At 41.8% G+C, this 24,648-nt stretch overlaps 1 protein-coding gene across 1 annotated transcript in view; it reads left to right on the top strand.

Annotated features, from left to right (window-relative positions):
- Nucleotides 1–24,648, top strand: part of RNF175 (ring finger protein 175) — a 30,559-nt gene that overhangs the window by 351 nt on the left and 5,560 nt on the right. The window contains exons 2-6 of the mRNA XM_005871444.2: nt 2,047–2,084; nt 4,705–4,846; nt 15,585–15,739; nt 20,046–20,153; nt 23,111–23,231. Coding sequence (XP_005871506.1) covers nt 2,047–2,084; nt 4,705–4,846; nt 15,585–15,739; nt 20,046–20,153; nt 23,111–23,231 — 564 coding nt within the window. The remainder of the gene's footprint in view (nt 1–2,046; nt 2,085–4,704; nt 4,847–15,584; nt 15,740–20,045; nt 20,154–23,110; nt 23,232–24,648) is intronic.

The following is a 24,648-nucleotide window of genomic DNA, read 5'->3' as shown; positions in this document are numbered from 1 at the left end:
CGCGATCAGGTACAGGGCGCGGGGCCCAGACGGAAGGGACTCCGCATCAGGGTCCCCAGGCTCCCCCGGGGGCTGGGAGGCCGCGCTGACGGGTCTCCAAGCTCCCCGCCCCCTTGCGGTGTGAATGGGCCACGGATGGAGGGGCGGGGACGAAAGGGAAGATGCTGGTGCCTTCGCCTGATCCCACCCCATCCCAGGAAACCCAACTCCTCTCCATTTCTCTTCCTCTCCCTCCCTCCTCCCCCTCCCCTTCGGGAGGACAGCTTCAGGGATGACGGGTGCACATCACGCTTGACTCTCTGGTTCTCAAACTAGAGCGTGCCTCAGAGTCACCCAAGGGCTGGTTAAAAAGCGGTAGGAAGAGATTATTGTCCCCAAAACAGGTTCAAGTGAGGCTTTGTAGGATTTCTAAGGAGCAAGGGATTGTTCCTGGCAGGGGGGTGGGGGATGGGCAATGCTGATGGGGGCGTGGCATGTGAGCTGGGCCTTGGAGGGTGGATGAGACGGGCCAGGTGGGTGATGAGGGAGTGAGGATTCTAGATGGAGGGAACTGCAGACCAAATTGCTTGGAGGTGATTAAAATGTTGGGGAGTGATCACGGGGAAGGCAGGGGCGGGTGATATGCACTACGACTCTATAGAAATGTAGGGTTCACAAAGGTTTGTAGTAAAAGATAAGGGAGAGCTAGGTTGTGGTTGGCCTTTGGACCACACTACGCATTTGGGATTCCATGGGCTTCCTTGCTGGTTTCAAACCCAGACCATCCAGAGGAGGTTATAGATGGAAAACTGCACACCAGGAGGGGCAGAAGACTGGCAGAGTCACCTTTACTGCTGATGTTTGACATCACTGCCCTGTCCTCTGCCCTCAGGAGGCATGGTCCCTCTGTTAACTTGGCCCTAGGAGGGACTCAGCTTTTCCCAAGAGAAAAGCTCTGGTGATCCACCAACCAACAGTCAATGCGTCACATGGACGACAATTAGAAGTTGCCCTGGCTGGGTAGCTCAGTTGGCTAGAGCATCATCCCAACACACCAAAGTTTCAGTTTCAATCCCTGGTCAGGACACATACAAGAATCAACCAATGAGTGCATAAATAAATGGAACAACAAATCAATGTTTCTCTCTATCCCTCCCTCCCTCCCTCCCTCTCTCTCCTTCTTTCTCTAAAAATCAATCCATGAATAATTATTTTTAAAAAAAGAAATGCAAAGGACACTACGAACACGTGTCCTCCCAAGATTACTTCCCCTACTGATTATATCTTAAAGATAAACTTTATCTCAAACGGCTGTTACAATAAAAGGCTAACGAGGCAGGCAATCAAGGCTGTCCCTTAGCCCTCTTTTTCAGAGAGAGAGAGAGAGAGAGAGAGAGAGAGAGAGAGAGAGAGAGAAATGCAGAGTCTTGGTCCCCACCCCAGACCTCCTGAATTAAAATCTACATTTTAACCAGACTCCTGGGTGACTGCATAAGGCTTGGCATTTAGCTTTCAAGTGGCCCAATATAGTGCATTAGCAGTGACCCAGGGAAGGCGGCACGTGGGTGCAGTGCAGGTCGTCCACAAGCACTTCCCGAGGATGGTCTCTGTGCGCTCCAGCTCAGCCTGCAAGGCCATGGCTACATTACCCCTTCCCTGGGGCCAGGCCTTCAGTGAAATTAAATTAGCGGATGGACACAAAAATGTTCCAAACAAGTAGAGCCTCTGGTCAGATCTGTCTCTAAAACCTTGAACTTAGAGATGATATTTACTCACTGGCACCAACTGAGACACCAACAGAACATGTTTTTTTGGGGGGGGTTCTTGGACTTATACATTGTATCCCAGAAGCCAGGGTGATACTGCCTATTAGGAGGCCACTCTGCAACCTTGATTGAATGGCACCTCATCGGGTTCTCAAATATTTATTAATAGTGACCTGATTTCTGTTTTGGGGAGTGTGTGTGTGTGTGTGTGTGTGTGTGTGTGTGTGTGTGTTTTAGTTTGTAAGCAAACATTTTATTGGAGCTTTCATCCTAAATTATTCTGGCTCATTTTGTTTTTCAGATTTCTCACACAAAGCTTTCTGCAGATGATGAGTGGAAGTAAGTGATTAGTATATTTTTTATTGCTGTTACACTAAAAAGTAGATTTCCATCTTAACTGCTTGAGAAATTAAATGAAGCCATCATTTTATCTGTAAATTTCCTAGGATAGAGAAGGTGAGTTAGCATAGCCATGCATGCACAAGGGTAGTATAGACCAAACCACAGTGTGCTCTGTGCCACCACACAAAGCTGGATTTGTATGTCCTTCAAAGTCAGGCAGTGCCAACTCAGTATTTATTCTGGGCACAAGATACATCTGGTTTTCTTCATATGCTGCTTCCCCTGTGTTCTGCTACCTGTCACCACATGAAATGAAGTAAAAGTGAAAAGTCCCTCCTTTTTTGCTTTATGGTAATCAATCAGGAATGTATTCCTAATCAAAATAGGAAATACTACATTTGTATACCACTTTATACTTCCCACAGTATTTCCACATCGGTTAGCTATTTGACATGCATTTTCATTATATATATATGTATGTATATATGTATATATATGTATATATATGTGTATATATATGTATATATGTATATATATGAAATAGATTAATGTTAGAAAGCATATTTTGTTTGATATCTATGCAAGTCCTATTTTAGGCTGATGAGAGATTTATTCTTCTATCTATATGGCCTAAATTGAAAATTTATTCATTAGGTAGAATATTAGATAGCTATTTTGAACTTGGGGCTGTAAAAACTATTACTAAGTTCTTGTACTCTTTTATTTTTTTTTCACTTCCCATTTCTTCAGAGGAATGAGCATCTTTTTTAATGAGCTTCTAAAAACCATTCTTGTCTCCTAAGCTCAGCTTCAACACAGAGACTAATAGCCATGTGATCTTACTCAGGATGTTTACCTGAAATAAACTGCAGTGTCTTAGTTTGATAAATAAAGGGTTTCAGTACATCTTTGGTACTTTCTAGAATTAATACCCTAAGATTCCATCTCAAATAAGCTGAACTCGAAGTAAGAATATTTATTTACTAGGCTCTGTGGATTGATTTCTGCACATTCTCCAGCAGGGGGCACCCCTGGGATTTGAATGGGGCCCTTTTCTGAGGCACTGCAGTGCTCTATATAGTACTGTAGAAACGCTTGTAAAGGGAAGAACCCAACCCACATATCCAACAAGTACCTTTAAAAGGTCACTATCTTGTGACACAGAAGATCACTCTGCAGTGTTTTCTGACTGGTACCTTAACTAAATGCACACTGTAACCAGCCATAAGTGGAAACTTTAAGAGATTTTTGTGACTGATGGTGCTTCACTGGAGATGAAATCAATGCTAAACAATATTTATAAAGTTATTGGTTGGCAATGTTCATAATTTCCCTTCTTCCCTAATCTTGACCTGGACTGCTCTTTCTTCCTCAGGCCAGTGGTTCTCAATCGTGGCTGTATCTTAAAATTACATTGGTGGGGAACTTTAAAAATTACTGATGCCTAGATTACCATCTAGAAATCTGTGATCAGTTTCCCAGCATTATCATAACAAAATACCACAGCCTGAGAGGCTTAAACAACAGAAATTTATTTTCTCACAGTTCTAGAGGCTAGAAGTCCAAGATCAAGGTGTCCAAGACTTTTGGTTTCTTCTGAGGCCTCTCTCCCTATATTGTGGATGGCCGCCTTCTCACTGTGTCTTCCCTCTGTGTGAGTTTGTGTCCTAATCTTCTCATCTTGTAAGGACATGAGTCCGATTAGGTTAGGGCCCACCCATATGACCTCATTTTACCTTAATTACCTCTTTAAAATCCCTGTCTCCAAATACAGTCTCATTCTGAGGCATTGAGGAATAGGACTTCAACATATGAATTTGGGGTTAGAGGTGGGGAGACACAATTCAGCCCATTATACCCAGCAATGGTGTTTTTAATTGGTATGATTATTGAATGATCACTTAATTCATTTAATTGATCTGGGGTACAGCTTGGGCACTGCGATTTTTAACTTACAGCCAAGGTCAAGAACCACTGCTCTCGGCTTTCTTCAAAGCCACTTCTGCTATAGTTAAGCCAGATGACACCACCTTAGTGGTTTTCTCTACCAGTGTGCAAAACCAAGAGTCCAACTGAAAACCTGAACATTCAGCCATCATGTTTTAACCTAATTATTATTATTATTATTATTGACAAATAAAATAACATATGTTCTTTGCAGTTTTAGAACAATCCTGAGGTACAGACAGATCATTATTTTAAATTTGCAAATGAGGAAACTGAGGCTCAGAGACCATAAGTGACTTATGAAAGACTATATGTGGTGATAAACTGGCCAATCAAGGACTGGAACCCAGGCCTTTCCAGGACCCATATTTTCTCCCCATAACTTAACTTGAAAGGACAAGGCTGAAGTCAATACACATGGAAAAACTAAGGGCTGAGAGGAATTGGCTTTGCTGATACTAATAAGTTCGGCCTCCTCCTCTCAACTGCCTCTTCCCCAAGCCTGGGAGAAAGGGAGGAACCAAGAAAATTTAGGAAAACTTTGCAGTCAAAGCTTAAAACCCCCTTACATTTGAAATCCCTAATTGCTTCTTATGGGCCCAGCCTATTTTTTTTGCTAAATGTGCAAAGGTTGAGGACTTTTGCGGATGACCTCATTTGCCGGTTCCAGCCTGCAGCAGGAGAAGGTGTACAAGATGCACCGGGGCCACGAGTCCATGCACGTGGAGATGATCTTGATCTTCCTCTCCACCCTGATCATCGCCCAGATAGTGCTGGTGCAGTGGAGACAGAGGCACGGCCGGTCCTACAACGTAAGTCACCCTGGTGGCTGCTGGAAGCCCGCTCCTCTTGCGGCCACATCCCTCCTTTTTTTTTTTCTTTTTTTACCACTTTGAAGAAAATGGTTTGTTGAAGTCAGTGATTCTCAACTGGGTACAATTTTGGCCCCAGGAGATGTTTGGCAATATCTGGAAACATTTTTTATCCTCAGTGGGAGGGGCTGGGGGTAGAGGCCAGGGATGCTGCTCAACATGCACAGGACAGCTCCTTACAACAGAAGAAACGTCTATAGTGCCAAGGTTGAGAAGCCCTGGTTTAAGGAAGCCAATTTTCCTTTTGGGCATGAACAACTTCTGCCACTGGCCCAGGAAAGGAGAATTAGGAATTCCAGAAACAAAAGGTGAGGCTGTCTAACCTTGTTTCATTGGCAATAAACTCTGGCACTGATGGCTTGCATATTCATGAAAGCTTGTTAATGCAGACACTGCACTGACAGCCACATAGGGCACAATCCCATTTGCAAAGACCAATCCCACTGGAGCATGTCCACCAGACCATTGCCATCTCACAGCCTCAGGGGCATCCCCTGGGCATTGTTGGGCCTGAGACCTTACAATGTTGAGCAGTGGTTCTCAAATCTTAGGGTGTCACTCTATTACCTAGAGGGCTTATTAAATCCAATTCTCAGGTCCCATACTGAGCTTCTGATTCAATAGGTGCCCAATCATTTGCAAGTCTAGCAAGTCCCCAGATGGTTCTGGGGCCACATTTTGATGATCAATGGTTTAGACTCGAGTGTGGCCGAAGTGAAGAAACATTGCAAAGGGAGAAGGTCCTCAATGGTCACTCTACATGCTTCTGGGTCTTGGACTGGCCATTTATAAGAAGACTCACCTGTGACATATGAAGTGCTCATGGCCTAGACCAGTATTTCATTTTCCTCTTACCCATGATAAAGATTATTTTCTGTGTAGCACAGGGCCTAAGGGAATTCTTTAGAGTTCTGTATAACACTTAAATTTAGGCAATTTTGTACATTTTACATAGAAAGAGCAATCTTGGGTGGTTTGTTTGTTTGTTTAGGTAGAACAGAAGAGGGAAAGACATTTAGAAACATCAATGTGAGAGAAACACATGGATTGGTTGTCTCCTGCACTAGCCCCGCCCAGGGCCCGGACTGGGGAGGAGCTTGCAACCAGGGTATGTGCCCTTGACCGGAATTAACGGGAATTAACGCGAATTAACGCAGGACCCTTGGGTCCACAGGCCAAACCAGCTAAGGCTTGGGTAGTTTTTTGTTGTTTTTTTGATGAGGTGGTGGTTTTTATTTAAAAGAGCATGTATCAATTTGCTGCCATGTCACTATTGTCTTGTTAATTAAAATAAACATCCTCTACATTACAGAGTTTTTTTTAATGAAGACTAGAATTAAACCTCATTAGTTATGCTCTCATATCAAAGAAAAGATTCTTAAATATATCTTAAACATAGTTTCCTTATCTGCAAAATAAAAGTGCCTAACAGAATTACTGGAGAAACTTACTTATACTATAAAAACACTGTTATGTTAAAAGTAAATGTTTGGAGAAAGATATGTCATGATAGCACTAATAAAAGAAAGCTGGATTAAGCTATATTAATTTCAGATACAGCAGACTTCAGAACAAGGATAACTATTAGGGATAATGAGGGGCATTGCACAATGATACAAGGGTCAGCTATTCCAGAAGACACAGAAATTCTTTTTTAAAATTTATCCTTATTGCTGAAAGTATTACAGTTGTCCCTTTTTTCCCCATTGAGCCCTTCTAGCCTGCCCCTGTTGTATATGTGCCTAACAACAGAGCATCAAAATACATGAGGCAAAAACTGATAGAACTGCAAGGAGATATTGACAAATCCACAATTACATTTGGAGATTTCAACACCCTCTTTCAGTAACCAATAGATCAAGCAGGAGGAAAATTGTAAAGATATAGTTGACCTGAACAGTACCATTGATCAACGTACTTTAATTAACTCTTATAGAATGAGTCATCCAGCAACAACAGAGCACACATTCTTCTCAGGCTCTCATGACGCATTTACCAACATGGACCACATTCCAGGCCATAAAACACACCAAAACAAACTTGAAAGAATAGAAATCACACAAAGTACAGTTGACCCTTGAACAAACAAGTTTGAGCTGCACAAATCCACTTATATGCAGATTCTTAAAAATCAATATTCAGTCAGTCCTCCACACCCCCAGGTTTCACATCCGTGGATTCAAACAACTGTGGACTGAAAAGAGAATCTTTGATCCCAGGTTGGGAATGGACTTATTTCAGAGGGCCGATTTAAGTTATATGCAGATTTTCAACAGGGGCGGGCAGGCGCCGGGCAATGGTGCCCCTAACTCCTGTCCTGAGCTGTTCAAGAGTAAATTTTATACTCTCAGACCACAAAAACTAAACTAGAAATCAATAACACAAAGCTAGAAAAATCCCCAAATACTTGGACTTTAAATAACATAATACTAAATAACACGAGTCAAAGAAGAGGACTCAAGAGAAATTAAAAAATTATTAAAACTAAATGAAAATACATCATATCAAAGTTTGTGAAAGGCAGCAAAAGCAGTGCTTAGAGGGAAATTTCTAGCATTGAATGTATACATTAGAAAAGAAAATTAGGGTCTAAAATCAGTGATCTAAGCATCTACCTTTCAAGTATGAATAAATAAGCAAACTATGATATCTCCATACAATAAAATATTAGTATATAATAAAAAGGTATGCACTATCAAGCCATGAAAAGACATGGAGGAACCTGGGTGAAACAAGCCAATACAAAGGCCACATACTATATGAATCCAATTATATACCACTAGAGGCCTGATGCACGAAAATTCGTCCAAGAGTAGGCCTTCCTTCCCCTGGCTGCCGGCGCCGACTTCCCTCCAGCACCTGGGACCCGGGCTGGCTTCCCTCCAGCCCTGGCTTTGTCAGGAAGGACATCTGGAATGACGTCCAGAAGACGTCCGGTCTAATTAGCATATTACCTTTTATTATTATAGATTCTGAAAAATGCAAAACCATAGAGAGAGTAAAATGATGGTTTGGTTTTTTTTTGGACAGTGGTTGCCAGTAGTTCAGGGAGGTAAAGAGGAAAGACAAACAAGTGAAACAGGAATTAAACAGGGCATTAAAATGGATCTGTATAATACTGGATACAAGACCTTATGCATTTGTTAAATCCCAACGAACTACTGTATACAGCACAAGAAGCAGACCTTAAGGTAGGCAAATTTTTAAAGATCATTTAGGAGATTGGGGATCCCAGGGAGAAATGCAAATGGTGACAACAGAATCTAACTTCATTATAAATCTACTAGAAGCCTGTTGCAGGAAGATTCCTGCAAGAATAGGGCTTCCTGCGGCCCAAACGAAGCAGAGAAGGGAGCGAAGCCTGCCTCCACCGCCCCCCTTGCTTCCCTCCCGCCTTCGCCGCCCCGCTTGCTTCTCCGCAGCTTCGCTCCCTTCTGCAGCACTGGGCTTCCTTCTATGTTGTCTTCAGTCTTCGCTCGCACCTGCATATGCAAATTAACCACCATCTTTGTTGGGCTAATTTGTATACTCATCTGATTGGCTGGTGGGTGTAGCGGAGTGATGCCAATTTGCATGTTTCTCTTTTATTCGTGTAGATGAAACAACCTCACGGAAGGGCACTGGGGGTCAAGGTGCTGCTCCATGTGCCTCTGGAAGTGAGATGGGTCTGTGTAGGATTAAGGCACTAGGAGCTGCACGCGAGCACTGTACTCTAGTGGATAAAACTGTTTCCCAGGAGGGTATAGGTTAACAATTCCGATCCTGCTATATATGTCTGTATACTGGGATGGGAAAATTATGTGGGGGGGGGGCAGGCGCTGGTCAATGGTGCCCCTAACTCCTGTCCTTAGCTGTTCAAGAGTAAATTTTACACTCTCAGACCACAAAAACTCAACTAGAAATCAATAACAAAAAGCTAGAAAAATCCCCAAATACTTGGACTTTAAATAACACAATGCTAAATAACACGAGTCAAAGAAGAGGACTCAAGAGAAATTAAAAAATTATTAAAACTAAATGAAAATACATCATATCAAAGTTTGTGAAAGGCAGCAAAAGCAGTGCTTAGAGGGAAATTTCTAGCATTGAATGTATACATTAGAAAAGAAAATTAGGGTCTAAAATCAGTGATCTAAGCATCTACCTTTCAAGTATGAATAAATAAGCAAACTATGATATCTCCATACAATAAAATATTAGTATATAATAAAAAGGTATGCACTATCAAGCCATGAAAAGACATGGAGGAACCTGGGTGAAACAAGCCAATACAAAGGCCACATACTATATGAATCCAATTATATACCACTAGAGGCCTGATGCACGAAAATTCGTCCAAGAGTAGGCCTTCCTTCCCCTGGCTGCCGGCGCCGACTTCCCTCCAGCACCTGGGACCCGGGCTGGCTTCCCTCCAGCCCTGGCTTTGTCAGGAAGGACATCTGGAATGACGTCCAGAAGACGTCCGGTCTAATTAGCATATTACCTTTTATTATTATAGATTCTGAAAAATGCAAAACCATAGAGAGAGTAAAATGATGGTTTGGTTTTTTTTTGGACAGTGGTTGCCAGTAGTTCAGGGAGGTAAAGAGGAAAGACAAACAAGTGAAACAGGAATTAAACAGGGCATTAAAATGGATCTGTATAATACTGGATACAAGACCTTATGCATTTGTTAAATCCCAACGAACTACTGTATACAGCACAAGAAGCAGACCTTAAGGTAGGCAAATTTTTAAAGATCATTTAGGAGATTGGGGATCCCAGGGAGAAATGCAAATGGTGACAACAGAATCTAACTTCATTATAAATCTACTAGAAGCCTGTTGCAGGAAGATTCCTGCAAGAATAGGGCTTCCTGCGGCCCAAACGAAGCAGAGAAGGGAGCGAAGCCTGCCTCCACCGCCCCCCTTGCTTCCCTCCCGCCTTCGCCGCCCCGCTTGCTTCTCCGCAGCTTCGCTCCCTTCTGCAGCACTGGGCTTCCTTCTATGTTGTCTTCAGTCTTCGCTCGCACCTGCATATGCAAATTAACCACCATCTTTGTTGGGCTAATTTGTATACTCATCTGATTGGCTGGTGGGTGTAGCGGAGTGATGCCAATTTGCATGTTTCTCTTTTATTCGTGTAGATGAAACAACCTCACGGAAGGGCACTGGGGGTCAAGGTGCTGCTCCATGTGCCTCTGGAAGTGAGATGGGTCTGTGTAGGATTAAGGCACTAGGAGCTGCACGCGAGCACTGTACTCTAGTGGATAAAACTGTTTCCCAGGAGGGTATAGGTTAACAATTCCGATCCTGCTATATATGTCTGTATACTGGGATGGGAAAATTATGTAAACCGTGGCAGATGGTGGGAGTGGGAGTTTACGGATAATCGAAGGGAGGAAACTTTAAAAAGTAGGAAGTGCACACAATAATATGTGTGAACAGCTTTGTACGCTAATTATTATTTATACATTTATTTATACTTTGAGGGCATTTTTATTGCACATCAAGTAGTATTTTCACATTATTTCATGCATAATTTGGACCATGTACGTCAGAGGTGAGAGACTAATCCAAAAAGCTCAGAACATTGCCGAAACCGGTTTGGCTCAGTGGATTGAGCGTTGGCCTGCGGACTGAAAGGTCCCAGGTTCGATTCCGGTCAAGGGCATGTACCTGGGTTGCGGGCACATCCCCAGTGGGAGATGTGCAGGAGGCGGCTGATCGATGTTTCTCTCTCATTGATGTTTCTAACTCTCTATCTCTCTCCCTTCCTCTCTGTAAAAAATCAATAAAATATATATTTTAAAAAAAAAAAAGCTCAGAACATTTTCAGACACAGCTTTTAACAAATAGGTTTATCTTCTGAAGAGATCATTTAATTTGTCTCTTCAGATTCTGCTCTGTGGTCTGTGGAAGCTGTGAATATCAGAGCAGCTTATTATGATAAAGCAAAAGAAACAGGTTATTTAGAAAGCAAAGTTTTAAAACATAATATTAACTGTTCCTAAGTGATGCCAAAAAGTGTCGAGAGAAAGTAGATAGAAAATGGAATGTTGTTATTTGGTTTGGGATACAACTAAATACCTGGATGTTTCCAAATACTCATATTTTTAGCATAACATAGTGCAAGCATCTGGATATTTGAATTTTTCTCTTTCCAGCTGATATGGTTTAGATATAGGCAGAGCCTCAGAATTAAATTATTTCCAAATGCTTTTAACAACATCCAATTAAAAATAAAATTTCATTCAACACTATCCTCTCCACCTTCTTTTATGTCTCCTACTTTTCATATCTGCAGGAAATAGGGGGGAGGGTGCCGAAAAAGAACCCTTCTCCTTCCCTTCAAACCAGTGGAAGGCCTGATGACTACATACACAGAATTGGGGTTTCAGACACACTGTTAACTTGCCTCAATACACTGGCAAATCCTTAAGCCACAGATTGAAACATTGCTCTATTTAAAACAAGCTCCCTGCCTATTAATAGCTGTGAAACACTAGAATATAGTACTATACCAATAAACCATTAGGTCTGTTCACAGCTTTTTAAAACGAGGCAAGGTGCAAATATACACATACTTACGTAATACTGCAGAAGCTCCTTTAACAGTTTAAATAGCAAAATAAACAGTCTGGATTGATTTGAAGATAGAAATCTAGACCTAGTGGATTTCTAAGAATCCTTCATATGCCACGATCCCGTTATTTTACTTATTCAATTTATGCCCACACTTTCCTTCATTGCCTTTGTACTGATAGCACACTATTCTTGGAATCGTTTATGTACATGACGATTTTCTGCTTACCTCTAGCATCCCCCTGCTCTCCCTCCATCCCACCCATACAAGTACACACAGACACGTGTACACGTGGCTGCAAGCATAGTAGTATAGGATTTGCAGTGCAAAGGAAATAAGTATCACATACATACATAACTTTCCTTCCTTCCTTCTTCCCTTCCTTCCTTTCTTCCTCCCACCCTCCCTCCCTTCCTTATTGTGTGACCCATTCACCATCCAGTACAAATAGACAAAAGATATCTTTGTTTTGTCTTGATTTGCAATTCTTCTCAGATTCATACATAATGCATGGCAAAAGAAAAAACATGGTACCATTGGGCAGCATCTGATCCGTCAGGACAATCCTCCTGCCATGATGTGCGGGTGGGGAGAAGGTGGGTGATGTGATCCAGATGCAGGGCCAGTCATGCAGATGTGTTTTATATGCACATGCCCAGATGGTGACCCCTCTGGCATCATTAATGTGTCCCAGCTGCCAGGCTCCTCCGTTGCATGCATGCACCTCAAGTTCACATATTTCATGTGTTTATTTATGAGGCACCAACATTCCTACATTTCATATGTGGCAGTTACTATTAAAAATGAGAGGTTTTAACTGCTCTGGAAATTGATAAAGAATTTTTAAAATTGCTATGAAATGTGGCCCTCATTTCAAAAGGACTTCTCTGTACAGCCATTTAATTCGTAACACAAATTTCTGACCTTTGTCCTTACATGTTGAGAAAATGTGGTGCTGGGTTTAGACTTTAAAGATAGTTAATAAATTGAATATTTGCATACAGAATACATTATAATGATATATATTTTTTGCTTTCCTTTTATTTCTGATCTCCAAGGCCTATTTTTTAAAAAGTAGCAGATCTATACATTTGAACATTGTTATTCTCTGTTAATTAAATCCAGGCATCAAGTAAGAGAAATTTGGGATTTTCCAGGAATGGGTTGTATTTATAAATCCACAGGGAGAGAACTAGTTTTATAAAAATATAGTCCAATCATCACTTCAAACTATCATGGATTATAACTCCACTGATTTGAGGAAATTGATTAGTCTTGTAAAATTTAGCTTATAACCTAAAGTATAAAATATGGGAGCATGGTAGTTTCACTGAATATAAATGAACCAATTCAAATTCTTATTTAAAAAAAAACTTCAGCATATTTAGGGGGAAGTAAAAAGATGAATCAAATTCTTAAAACAGAGAGATAAAAATGCAAATGACAGGTGATCAGATTTTGAAAGATGGAGTTCATATCCATTTCCTTCTTTGATATCAGAAGTAATGAACTAAAAAATTCAAAACCTACAATAAAGCATAGATGAATATCTCCACAATAAGCAAAAGGAAATAAAGGAGCAAAATACTGATGAGATTTTTTAAGGACCTCCACACTTTTATTCTCAACAGTAGAGGGTCAGTCCAACTGGCATGGCTTAGTGATTAATGTTGACCTATGAACCAGGAGGTAATGGTACGATTCCCAGTCAAGGCACATGCCTGGGTTTCAAGCTCAATCCTCAGTGTGGGGTGTGCAGGAGGCAACCAATCAATGGTTCGCTCTCATCATTGATGTTTCTATCTCTCCCTCTCCCTCCTCTCTGAAATCAATAAAGATATATATTTTTTTAAAAATGAGTTATTTAAAAAAAAACATTAGAAGCTCAAAGTTGCTAATGTTGAATGTTAAAAAGAGTGAATCTTAAGTTTTGGTTTCCTCACATATGGTTTCTGGTCCTCACAAAAACTATTCTACTTCCTTAAGAAAGCCTGTTTTTCCTATTTGAGTATATATATATATTTCATAAATAAAGGTGAAAACCCATTCTTTAGCTTTGACCATACCCACAAAGTAGGATGGAAAATTAAAGCAATTATCTGACTAACTCCGGCAAGAGTAAGAATATGTATCCTTCCTTGGAAGTACTGCCTTGAATTCTAAAACAAAAAGCAGGTTTTAGGATATTTTTTCTGAACTCTTTAGGTAGTTACCTCAGATTTGCTCCATGTGTATTTTCATTCGAATACATACGTATAATGACAACTATACTGTTCTCTGAAAGATTTAGAGCAATGCTACGATTTCAGATCCAGGTTGTTTCTAGGGATGAAGCAATTAAAAGAGAATGAAAAGCCTGGGAAATGTCTTCTTATTTGACATGGAAAGGAGAATGGCTGTGGCCTTGCCTTTTTCATTTACATCTTGAAATCCTATCAAATTTGGTTATTGACCTTTGGACTATTATAACCAAGATCTTATTAGAAGATCCAAAAATACATCCATACACTCTTTTTTTAAAAGCTACTTCCTTTTATCTTTTTCAAACTTAAAAAGGGTTTATTTGTTACTTCATATATATGTTTTCAGTGGTTCTCAACCTTCCTAATGCCGCGACCCTTTAATACAGTTCCTCATGTTGTGGTGACCTCCAATTTCATTGTTACAAATTGAACATAATTAAAGCATAGTGATTAATCACAAAAACAATATGTAATTATATATGTGTTTTCCAATGGTCTTAGGTGACCCCTGTGAAAGGGTCGTTCAACCCCCAAAGGGGTCGCGACCCACAGGTTGAGAACTGCTGATTTAGTTTCTACTAATAAATACAAGACTTTAAATGTATTGAGACAATTTCTGTTAGAAAGTTTTCATTGTGTAAGGCCACCTCCTTTAATTACAAAGATGAAGAGAGTAAAGACAACAAATAAACGACATCAGTCTTTGTTTATACCCAGATGACATATGTGACATGCATGCTATAACAACTCTTTCTACATCCTGGCAGGCATAATTAATCAATCATGATACTCTTTACCACAAAACCAGGACCCACGCTTAGAATCCTCCTCAACAGAGCATTGCCAGGTGCCACCACCAATTAAAGTCCACACCTGAAACTAAAACCTCATTGCCATTCCCTTCTCTTACTGGTGCTGAGTAAATAATAGGTGGTTAGTCTACAGATAATAAAACATAAAAGACCAAAGATTATTGCTATTGTTTAAACCTATCCGCTTTTCACAGGGGTGAATAGCTGGTTTTAGGCCCAATCAATCTAATAAATAGGAGTGTCAGTCACTATGGTAACCATATCAAGTCACTGACCTCCAGCCCATCAGTGTAGTCCTGCTTCCTGCCATGCGAGCTTGAGGCCGGCCAACTTACAGAACCGTCTGATGGCTACTTGGACTCAGGTCAGTGGTATAGACCACAAAGGGGTTACACACAGAGGGACAGGAAATAGTCTGACCCACATCTTAGGGCTGCCTGGAAAAGGCAGCAGAACCTAAAGAGGAAAGACAAGAAGCAAATGGTGGGTTGCAAATCTAATAGTCAGGGTTGAGGTAACAGCACAGTCGGGATTGCAGGGTTAACCCTGTGCACTGGGACAGCAGGCAGAAGCCTCCCAGAAGCTGCTGGGACACCACTTCCTCCCTGGAGATCTCGGTGCACGTGCACGTGTGCCCCATAGTAACACCAGCCCCTGAGCTCCCTGCAGCACTGTTTGCAGGGCGCTTTCCCTTCAGGGATTTCCTTTGATCCCCTCCCACCTCAGTCATCATAGGCAGGTGGGGCAGGCATTGTTATCTCCCATTTTACAACTGAAAAGAAGCTCCTTTATCCAAAATCACACAGCTGTCCAAGCCTAAAGTTACTTTCATCTGAAATATCCCCCAAAAGTGTCAGAAGCTGGATATTTTGAATTATTTCCCATTCGAATTTTCAGATAATTGTGCCAACCCGTGCCATGTGCATGTTACAGAGGCGTTTGCAGTTGAATGGTTAACCAGTTGAGGGTTACAGACAGGATTCTGAATCGTTTGACGATGGGCATGCCCTTCTGGGCCCTCAGTCATTGAAAGAGACTGTCTGTTCATTTCTCTAACAGCTGGTGACCCTGTTGCAGATGTGGGTTGTCCCTTTGTACTTCACAATAAAACTTTACTGGTGGCGGTTTCTGTCCATGTGGGGAATGTTCTCAGTTATCACCAGTTACATCCTCTTCAGAGCTACACGAAAGCCCCTCTCCGGGAGAACACCCCGGTAGGTATTCTACTTGTTTCTTCTCCGCCATGCCCTTTATTGTAAACACTAAAAAGTATATTTAATTTCCATTTTCCTGGAAGGGGGGCAAGGGGGAGAGGATGTTATGCTTTTTTTTTTTTTTGTCTTCAGTAACAAAACTGTTTGGAGATTAGATTAGCCATACCACCGTCAGTTCACATTCATTAATTAATGGTGATTCAGACATGCCTGTAAAATTTATTGCTTTAGCTATTAAGTAGTGAAGTCCAGGAGAAAGAGAAGTGAAACTGTTAAGTTTTCTAGAGCACAATTTGCATGTTTATTTTTAACTCAGCATTTTGTTTATTCCACTATAAGTTGTCACACACATTTTATAACAGAGCAAGAGTTAGAAGTCCGTATTTTCAACAACTCTGCATGAGGTTTATATCATAAGAAATGATTTATTACTCTCATAACAAATGAGGCTTTAAAATTCCATTGGTCATTTTAATGACCATTGTCAACCTCTGGACATTTATATAATTTCATCACATTATTCACATCTTTCCAAAGTGCTTATAATGTGCCCACAAGCTTGCTCTCCCTCTCCTTGTTCTTTAGCTAAGATCTGAACCCAATTCCAGCTAAAACTGAAATAGAAGAAAGAGAAAATAAGTAAAGAGTTTAATGGTAATAAGACAATGCCAAATTTTGATCTTTGTTGGAAAATAAGTCATAAACGCCGGTAAAATATTTTTATGATTATTTAGCCATTCAGATGTTTGTGTTTAATCCTCTAAAAAAGTGGGAGAGACAAAATCAGCTTTTCCTTCTATTATGGAGAAGGAAAAATATGCAGTAAGAGAAATTAGATCAATACATGTAATGATAAAGATTGAAATTCAAATAAATGAATTTAGGCTTCTGAGTACTTTAACTTAATCCCACGTTGGGAAGTGCTTGGGGTGGTGTTAGGAGACCTTCTATACTGGCCAGTTTAAGGTCTTAGTCTTTGTAAGGACCTGGTTCCCTCAAAAGCAAATGGACAGCTGGGACCCTTCCTTCCTACAGAATGTTGTCAGTTATTTAAGACTTGCGATGTGATCTAAGTTTGAAATGTACTTCTTTTCATCCCCTGGATATAATCTCTATTGCATTTCAATGAAAGCAGTTCTCTTTTCCAATGCATCATGCATTCCCCTGGTGAAACGCAGTCCTGTGCACATCAGCTCATTCAACGCCGAACTTCACTCCAGGAAATACCCAAGTGCTGCCTTGTTACCCCCATGGCTCCTATAGCTCAGATGGCCGGGGTCCCACGCCCTCTGCTTCTTGTACCCACAGTGCATCCATGTCCGCTTCTTCCTGCCCGCGGAGCTCTGAGCCCTGCAATAGTCTGAGGGCCAAGCCACTCCACTCACATGTGAAGCAGACCCAGCTGCCGCTTGGAGAGAAACAATGGGACAGGCTAATTAGGGCCCCTTCTCTTTCAGAAAAGCAGGCAGGATAAAGAAACTCATTGAGTAGAGGTTGTGGCCCTAAGGATCTTTATGGATCTTTGCTTAGTCATCACATTATAGCAAATGTGCATGGTGCGGAAGGCAAACCCCAGAGGAGTGGTCTCCGGCGCCAACGCAGTTGAAAAACCGGCTGTTCCTCCCCAAGAGCACACCAAGCCCCTGCTGAGGGGCAGAGTCGCAGATGAGAAGTGGGTTTCGTCTCTACTACGGTCGGTCGGGTTGTCTGTCAAGCAATGTTCAGGCTCAAAAATAGGCCACAAAGAGCTTGGCCTGATCCCATTAAGTGTTTTTGTGGGCACTGCTCTGAAGCCCCACCCCAGTTTCCATCCTGGCTTATCTGTTATCAAATTAACAAGGAAGTTCTGGACTCTGGGAACCTGTACCCCTAAAAGGAGGAAAATTTAGGGGGTGATATTTGGAAAAGCTAATACATCCCTAACAATAATATGACACATTAAGCATTTAATGTGCCAAGTCTTTGAAACATTAATACATTATCTCACACAACCTTCAGAACTATTTTAGGAGCTGGTGTCGTCACCCTCCCTTTATAAGTGAGTGGTCATAGGGAGAAATGCGGAGTAGGGTGGCCAGGGTCCCCCAGGTAGTAAGTGGCAGAGCCCAGAAACAACCCAAAGACGGCGGAATGCCAAGCCCCTGCTCCCAACAACAGGCGGTAGCTTAATTACATCAACAAACTGCTTTGCACAGAGAAACCCTGCATTTACAGAAGTTGTTAAGAACACCTGTGGTGCTGGCACCACCTTGAGAGGGACCCTTCAGGTAGAGAGAGAATGTGTGGAGTTCAAGGAGTCCCACTCTGGTGCACGCTGGTGTTTTGGGGTGAATAGGGAGCTCCTCGGGAGGTTGGCCACTTTTCCCATCATCACCCCTTTAGCAACACAAACTTCCACCTTGGTCTGGCTGCACTAAGCAAAGATTCAAACTGTTCAGCACTGGCAAAGCAAAAGGACCAACCCCACGGCCCAGGAGTCGCTCTGGCCCCAAAGCCACTCTGGCCCCCATAGTGATGACACAGCCTCACAGTGACTGGAGTCACCTCCTGCAAGTTTCCCGCTCCTCTTTGTAACTCCAAATTGCTGAGGCCTCCCTCAGACAGGATTATACCTGGAGGAGGAGGTGTGCTACCCCCTCTCCCCCCACCTCTCGACTGCCCTTGTATATGAGTTGCTTGAAATGAGGAAAGCATTTCACCATAGAAATTATGTAAACGACAATTCATTTCTCTGGTGAGCCCACAACCCCCACTTAAAACATGTTTCAGGAAGTCCCTTCTGACTGGAACTCAATGGAGTGGGGTACCTTTTAAAATAACATCAAAACATTACATAAAACCAACTGGCATGGCTCGGTGGTTGAGCATCAACCTATGAACCAGGAGGTCATGGTTTGATTCCCAGTCAGGGTTACAGGCTCGATCCCTAGTGTGGGGCGTGCAGGAAGCAGCTGATCAATGATTCTCTCTCATCATTGATATTTCCCTCTCTCCCTCTCTGAAATCAATACAGTGGGGCCTTGACTTACGAGTTTAATTCGTTCCGAGACTGAGCTCATTAAGGAGCTCATTAACTCAAATTACTCTATCAACTCAATGCAAAAAATTGGCCGAGAGACAGCTGGTATCTCAAAAAACTCGTTAGTCGGGACACTTGTTAGTCAAGGCCCCACTGTACATATATTTCAAAACCACTACATCAGTAATATCGCAGAACTAAAGCATTTGATGCAATGGCTCCAACAGGAAGGAAGCCAGGGGAGGTGGGAGAGTTGAGGACAGGGCTCCAGGGGTTGGAGGTGAGAGGGTGGGGTCAGGTTTCTGGAGTGAGACTCTAAATGAAGTTTGGTGTAGAAGGCAGGAGAGGGGCTTCAGGAGGATGAGGAAAGAAAGGACTGAGAGGCAAGCAGGGCCTCCCGCCATTGTTCGCCCTTGAGAGCATCAGTCCGGCCACCCCTATTGTCTCTAGGCACCAAAGGTAGCCTCCCAGCTAGCGGCTCCTCCTTCCACCACCTCTTCCTATGTCGGGGCTGGAGTAGGGGGGACTTGTGCTGTCGCACACCAGGAATGGAACTGGGCGCCAGCCTCCTCCCACATCCTCCCAGGCATGAAGCAGCCGTGTGGCCCATTGCATAGCTTTTTCTAAGGGTTTTACTGCCAGGGATGAGGGGAACGAACAGGGTGCAGGGTTCCCTTCTAGATCACCTCCACTCCACCCTCCATCCCCACCCTCTCACTTCCCCACCGAGGCCCTGTGGGAAGAAGGAAAGGCCTTAAGAGAGGTCATGGTCAGGGCATCCAAGGAGCAGAAAAAAATGAGGCTGAAGCACTCTTGCAAGTTCATCCCAGGGCTAGGTGGGATGAGGGCTGAGGTTGTTTGCTCTGGGGCAGGGGGCAGCAGGAGGAGCAGGAGGAAGAGTAACTCCTGGAGGAGGTGCTGTCTCCTCTTGACTTCTCCCAATTTTGCTTGTCCCTCCAAGGTACTCCTGCCACAAGCACTCTAAGCTAACTAACCCTGGAGCCAAATGGGAAAAGGAGGGAAGGAGGAGGCAGGGTCCCAGGTAGAGTAACCATCCCTGAAGGCCATTTTTACTTGAGGAAGATGGGTAAATCACAATGAATTTATATATGCACATACATAGAAACACATGTACATGGTAGCTGATATAATATACTTATGTTCTTTGTATTACATAATAAATAAAAATTTTAGAAACTCAAAACTAACTTATGACAATGTTTGAAAAAGATGGAATACTTTATCATATATCATGCTCTGTGTTTTGCCCCATTTTTCACTCCACAGATTGGTCTACAAATGGTTTCTTCTCATCTATAAACTCAGCTACACATTTGGTGTTGTGGGTTATTTGGCTATCATATTTTCATTGAGTGGACTTCATTTATTTTTCAAGTAAGTATCTCCAATGAAGACATAATATCTCCAAGCACTTGCTTGGAACATTCATCTGGTCAAGTTCTCTGTATCTATATCTTGTTTATTTGCCTTTTTTAAAAAAAACACCCCTCCTTACTCCACCTAGAAAAGAACATTCCAAAGGAAGTTATACAGCTTAATGATCCATGTAAATTATTGAGAAGATACCAATGCATGTAACAACTTTTATGACAAATGAATATTTTTCACTTTCTTTTTATTGATTGATTTTAAATCCTCACCCAAAGAGTGAGGATATTTTTTCCATTTGATTTTAAATAAAGTGGAAGGGATGGAGATGGGAAAAGGGAGGGAGGGAGAGAGAGAGAGGGAGAAAATAAAACATTGATGTAAAAGAGACACATTGATTGGTTGCCTGGAACCTGCAACCCTGTTATGTGCCCGTGACTGGGAATTGAACCCAAGATCCTTCAATCCAAGGACCAATGCTCTACCCACTTAGCAACACTGGCCAGGGTTCAATCTATATTTTCATTGGACGGTACAGCTCTGGAATTTTGTTTCTAGTACCCATGAAATCCCTTTTGCTGGGGACAGTTGGAAAAGGAGAAAAGTGAGTGCTTAGACATTGAAAGGGAAGTAATGAGATAACAGAGCAAGAAAATCTGGGGGGAAATAAAGGAATCGGGATCATTGTATCTATGACTCAGACCAAGTTCCCATTAGGGAGTGGGTGGCTGAGATGTGCTGTGGAGAAGGCCCTCGCCGGCGGAGCTGAGGCTGTGTCATCAACCTGTGTTCAGGAAAGGGGGTTTCAGTCACACCACATAGCTATGGACAGCAGCTCACACAGAAACTCGCCAGATGCCTCTCACATCGAAGTTACTCTGTGGCCATAATAGAAATTGAAAGGCAGAGATTAGCAACCCTTAACTCATAAAATAAGGAGGCGATGGGAGAGAGCGCCAGCCCTGGTGGAAGGGACTCTTCCTATGGCAACAGCGCAATCCGATTTCATAAGCACTTCGTGAAGCTGTCGGAACAGGAGCTCCTACCACTTTCTAGCTGGAAAGGGATAGAAAGTAACTGTACAGGTCTGTTATTGCTAGTTTAAGACAGAGAAAGACACTGATTTCTTTCTTTAGCGTACTGTCTTTGAGTGAATGCAAAAATACTGTAAGGGCTTTTATTAAGTCACTTGAAACTATGTTGTCCCAAGGCTATATTATCTCATAAGATTTTAAGATCCTTAACCATGACTTCTCCTGCAACGAGGCCTTAACCCTTCAGGTTGGGAAGGAATTATTTTTTCCCTCTGAAGTGTTGATTATCATTGCACTGAGATCCTCTTCTGTGGAGCCATGAGTTTGTTACTATACTTTTTATCAACACCTGCTCCCTTGGACTTGGAGAGAAGATCATCTTCACTCCTCCCACACTCCTAGTTGTAAAGTTACCCAGGCAAATACTATGCAGCAGTAAAACAGAAGGATCTCTTACCCTTTGAGACAGCATGGGGGGACCTAGAGAGTATTATGCTAAATGAAATAAACCAGTCAGAGAAAGTCTGGTATCACATGATTTCACTTTATATGTGAAATATTAAGAACAAAATAAACTGATGAACAGAATAGATCCAGAGACATAAAAACATGGAACATACTGTCGAATCTCAGAGGGAAGGCGGGGGTGGCACCCTTGCACAATTTCATGCACCGGGCCTCTAGTATGTATGTATGTATGTGTGTATGTGTGTGTGTGTATGTATGTATATATATATATGTGTATATATATATACATATATATATATATATGGCATATATATACACACACACACACACTAGAGGCCCAGTGCATGAAATTTGTGCACCTGTGTTGGAATTCCCAAGTCACATCACCAAAGATCTGTGATAGTCAACGAACTCTCTACATTTCCATCTCAGATTAACAGAGCCAAAAACACCCAGAAGAAGGTTCCTGAGACAGACTGCTCAACTCCTTTCCACTGCCTTCCCGATTCCATCAGACCCACCCAGGCCCACTGCTAATATTGAGACTGTTGATAGATATAACAAAACAAATATGCAATGATTAAGATTTAGAAATTAAATTAGAGACTAATTTTTTACTTTTAAAAAAAAAAAGATCTTTCTCCTTAAAAAGAAAGGGGGTTCTAATAGAGAATCCTATTGTATTTGAAATATAACCCAACTTGCAAAAATTTTTTTTACTAATACCTGACAACTATGGCATAGTTGCAAAAGGCCTCAAAACTTGAGGTTGATTCTTGACTCTATCTCAAATATTTTCAGGTCAGATCAAGTATTTTAAAGCATTCTGTAAAGTCTGAGATCTAAAGCAGGGATTCTCAACCCTAGCCGTGTTATAGTTGTTATCTACGTAGCTCCTAAAAAGCACTTCTGTGCAGATCCCACCCAAGGCCACTTAAATTAGAGCCCTTGAAGAGGGTTCACATATCAGTCTAGTTTTAAATCTCCCCAGGTGATCCTAATCTATATTTAGGGCTGAAAACTATTGCTCTGTTAAAGAGGTTTGGAATGTTACCTGCCCAATGGGATGCCTGGGGTCCAGAGAGCTTCCAAAAATATTGCTGCACAGGCCTCATCCCCAGAAAGTGTGATGTAATTGCTGCCCAGGTTCTTATATGCTCGGCCCAGCTTGAGAACCATTGGTTAGAATCAGCGTGTCTAAGCACTGCGATCTTAAGAAACATTTAAAGACTCTCAAGAATTACTTTGTCCACTTAGCACTGAATGGTAAAACTTTAGGGAAATTTAGAGAATTTAAAATTTTTTCATTAACAAAAAGGCAAACTACACCAATCAATGGAAAAAAAAAATACCCTCAAGTTTCTATTAGACACTGTGGCAGGAAATATTCTCCTGGCTGCAGCACTCCCATTGCCCCCCAAAGGCCACATTCTTATTTTCTTGTCCTGTTGTTTTCAATAGAATCAAGGCTAGAGACGCCATGGATTTTGGCATTGTGTCTCTGTTCTATGGTCTCTACTATGGCATAATGGGGAGAGACTTTGCAGAGATCTGCTCGGATTACATGGCTTCTACTATAGGGGTAAGTGTTGCTTTTATGATTTGTACATGGAGAAACGGTCTCATCTGACACCATATTTGCATCCATTTTCAGAAATCAATAAATCTTTCTTGGTTCTCTCAGCCCAATTGCTCCTTGGATTCTCCTTGCACCAGAATTGTCTTTGCTAATTAATTAGAAAATACATTTCTCATCTATATAAAGTGGTTAGGAAATAAGGCATCTTTTAAAATAAAATATATCAATTATTTGGAAGTAACCATATCTAGCATACTCCAATTGCCATCATTTAAAAGATTAAAAATTCAACAATATCAAAAACCCGTTATTTCTGCCTACTACAAATAAAAGTCATATCTGATGCAACTAAAACACTTTAGAATAAACCATTGCCTCGGGGTAATACTCATCATAAAGATCAGTTATTGTTGTATAGCATCTGAAGAAGTAAACAATATAAAAAGTGTGTTAAATGTAATTCTGACTGTATATTGTTCCCTGGAATTTTTAAAAAATCCTTAATAGTTTAACTCTCTTAAAAATAAAACTCAGAATGGACATACTTGCTGGTTGGATGGATTTCAGAGTCAGATAGTAGGAGCATTTATCTGTGCCTGACACATGCACATCTCTTAAACGTAAACCAAGGCCTGCAGGGCTGACCCAGTGGTTTCAGGAATTCTCAGCCATGTCTCTTGGTACACTGCCAGATCTGAAATGGAAAATCTAGTGTGAGGGCAAGAATGAACTTCTGAACTGTTCTCTCTCCCCATTTATGGGGCAGGACTAAGTGGACGTTATCTTGATTTCCTTTCCACCCATCTCCATAGGCTCTATCTTACCCTTTTCCTTGAGCTTGGAATCCAACTTCTGTGGTGAAATGTTGGAACAAGATTACCTTTTAGGATTCCTCTGCCATGTGTCATCTGTGGGCCAACTGCCTTTCTTATAAGGTTTAAAGTCAACAAAGGAGGAAGCATTTTCACTCCCAGTTCCTCCAACAAAAACCAAAAACCATACCCTTTAAAAATACCCAGGGCCTCTTGTGCTTGCTGATGGGCAAGAGAGGAAGAGAAGAGTTGTATGCCCCTCTTGTCCAGTGGGTCAGGAAGAAAAGATTTAACCTAGCAAGGCACCCAAGTCTTGAAGCACCAACTTTCTGGAGACTTCTCACCTGATCACACCCATCCTCTGTCATCTTCACTTCAGGTCACCAAATACGTAAACGCACTGCCTCAAGCCATTGGGATAACCCCCAGTGACTTGAATTGATGGTGTATGCATGTGTGTGTGTGTGTGTGTGTGTGTGTGTGTGTGTGTTTACAGGCACTACAATTACATGAGGATTAAAAAATATTGAGGTGCCTGGGTTTACTCCATAGCTATGAATCTGGGTAAGCTTAAAAGCTTCCTGTGTGATTCTGAGCTACATCCCTGA

The sequence above is a fragment of the Myotis brandtii genome, unplaced genomic scaffold (assembly GCF_000412655.1).
Source record: "Myotis brandtii unplaced genomic scaffold, ASM41265v1 scaffold34, whole genome shotgun sequence".
Classification (NCBI taxonomy): domain Eukaryota; kingdom Metazoa; phylum Chordata; class Mammalia; order Chiroptera; family Vespertilionidae; genus Myotis; species Myotis brandtii.
This window is presented reverse-complemented; position numbering and strand designations above follow the sequence as displayed.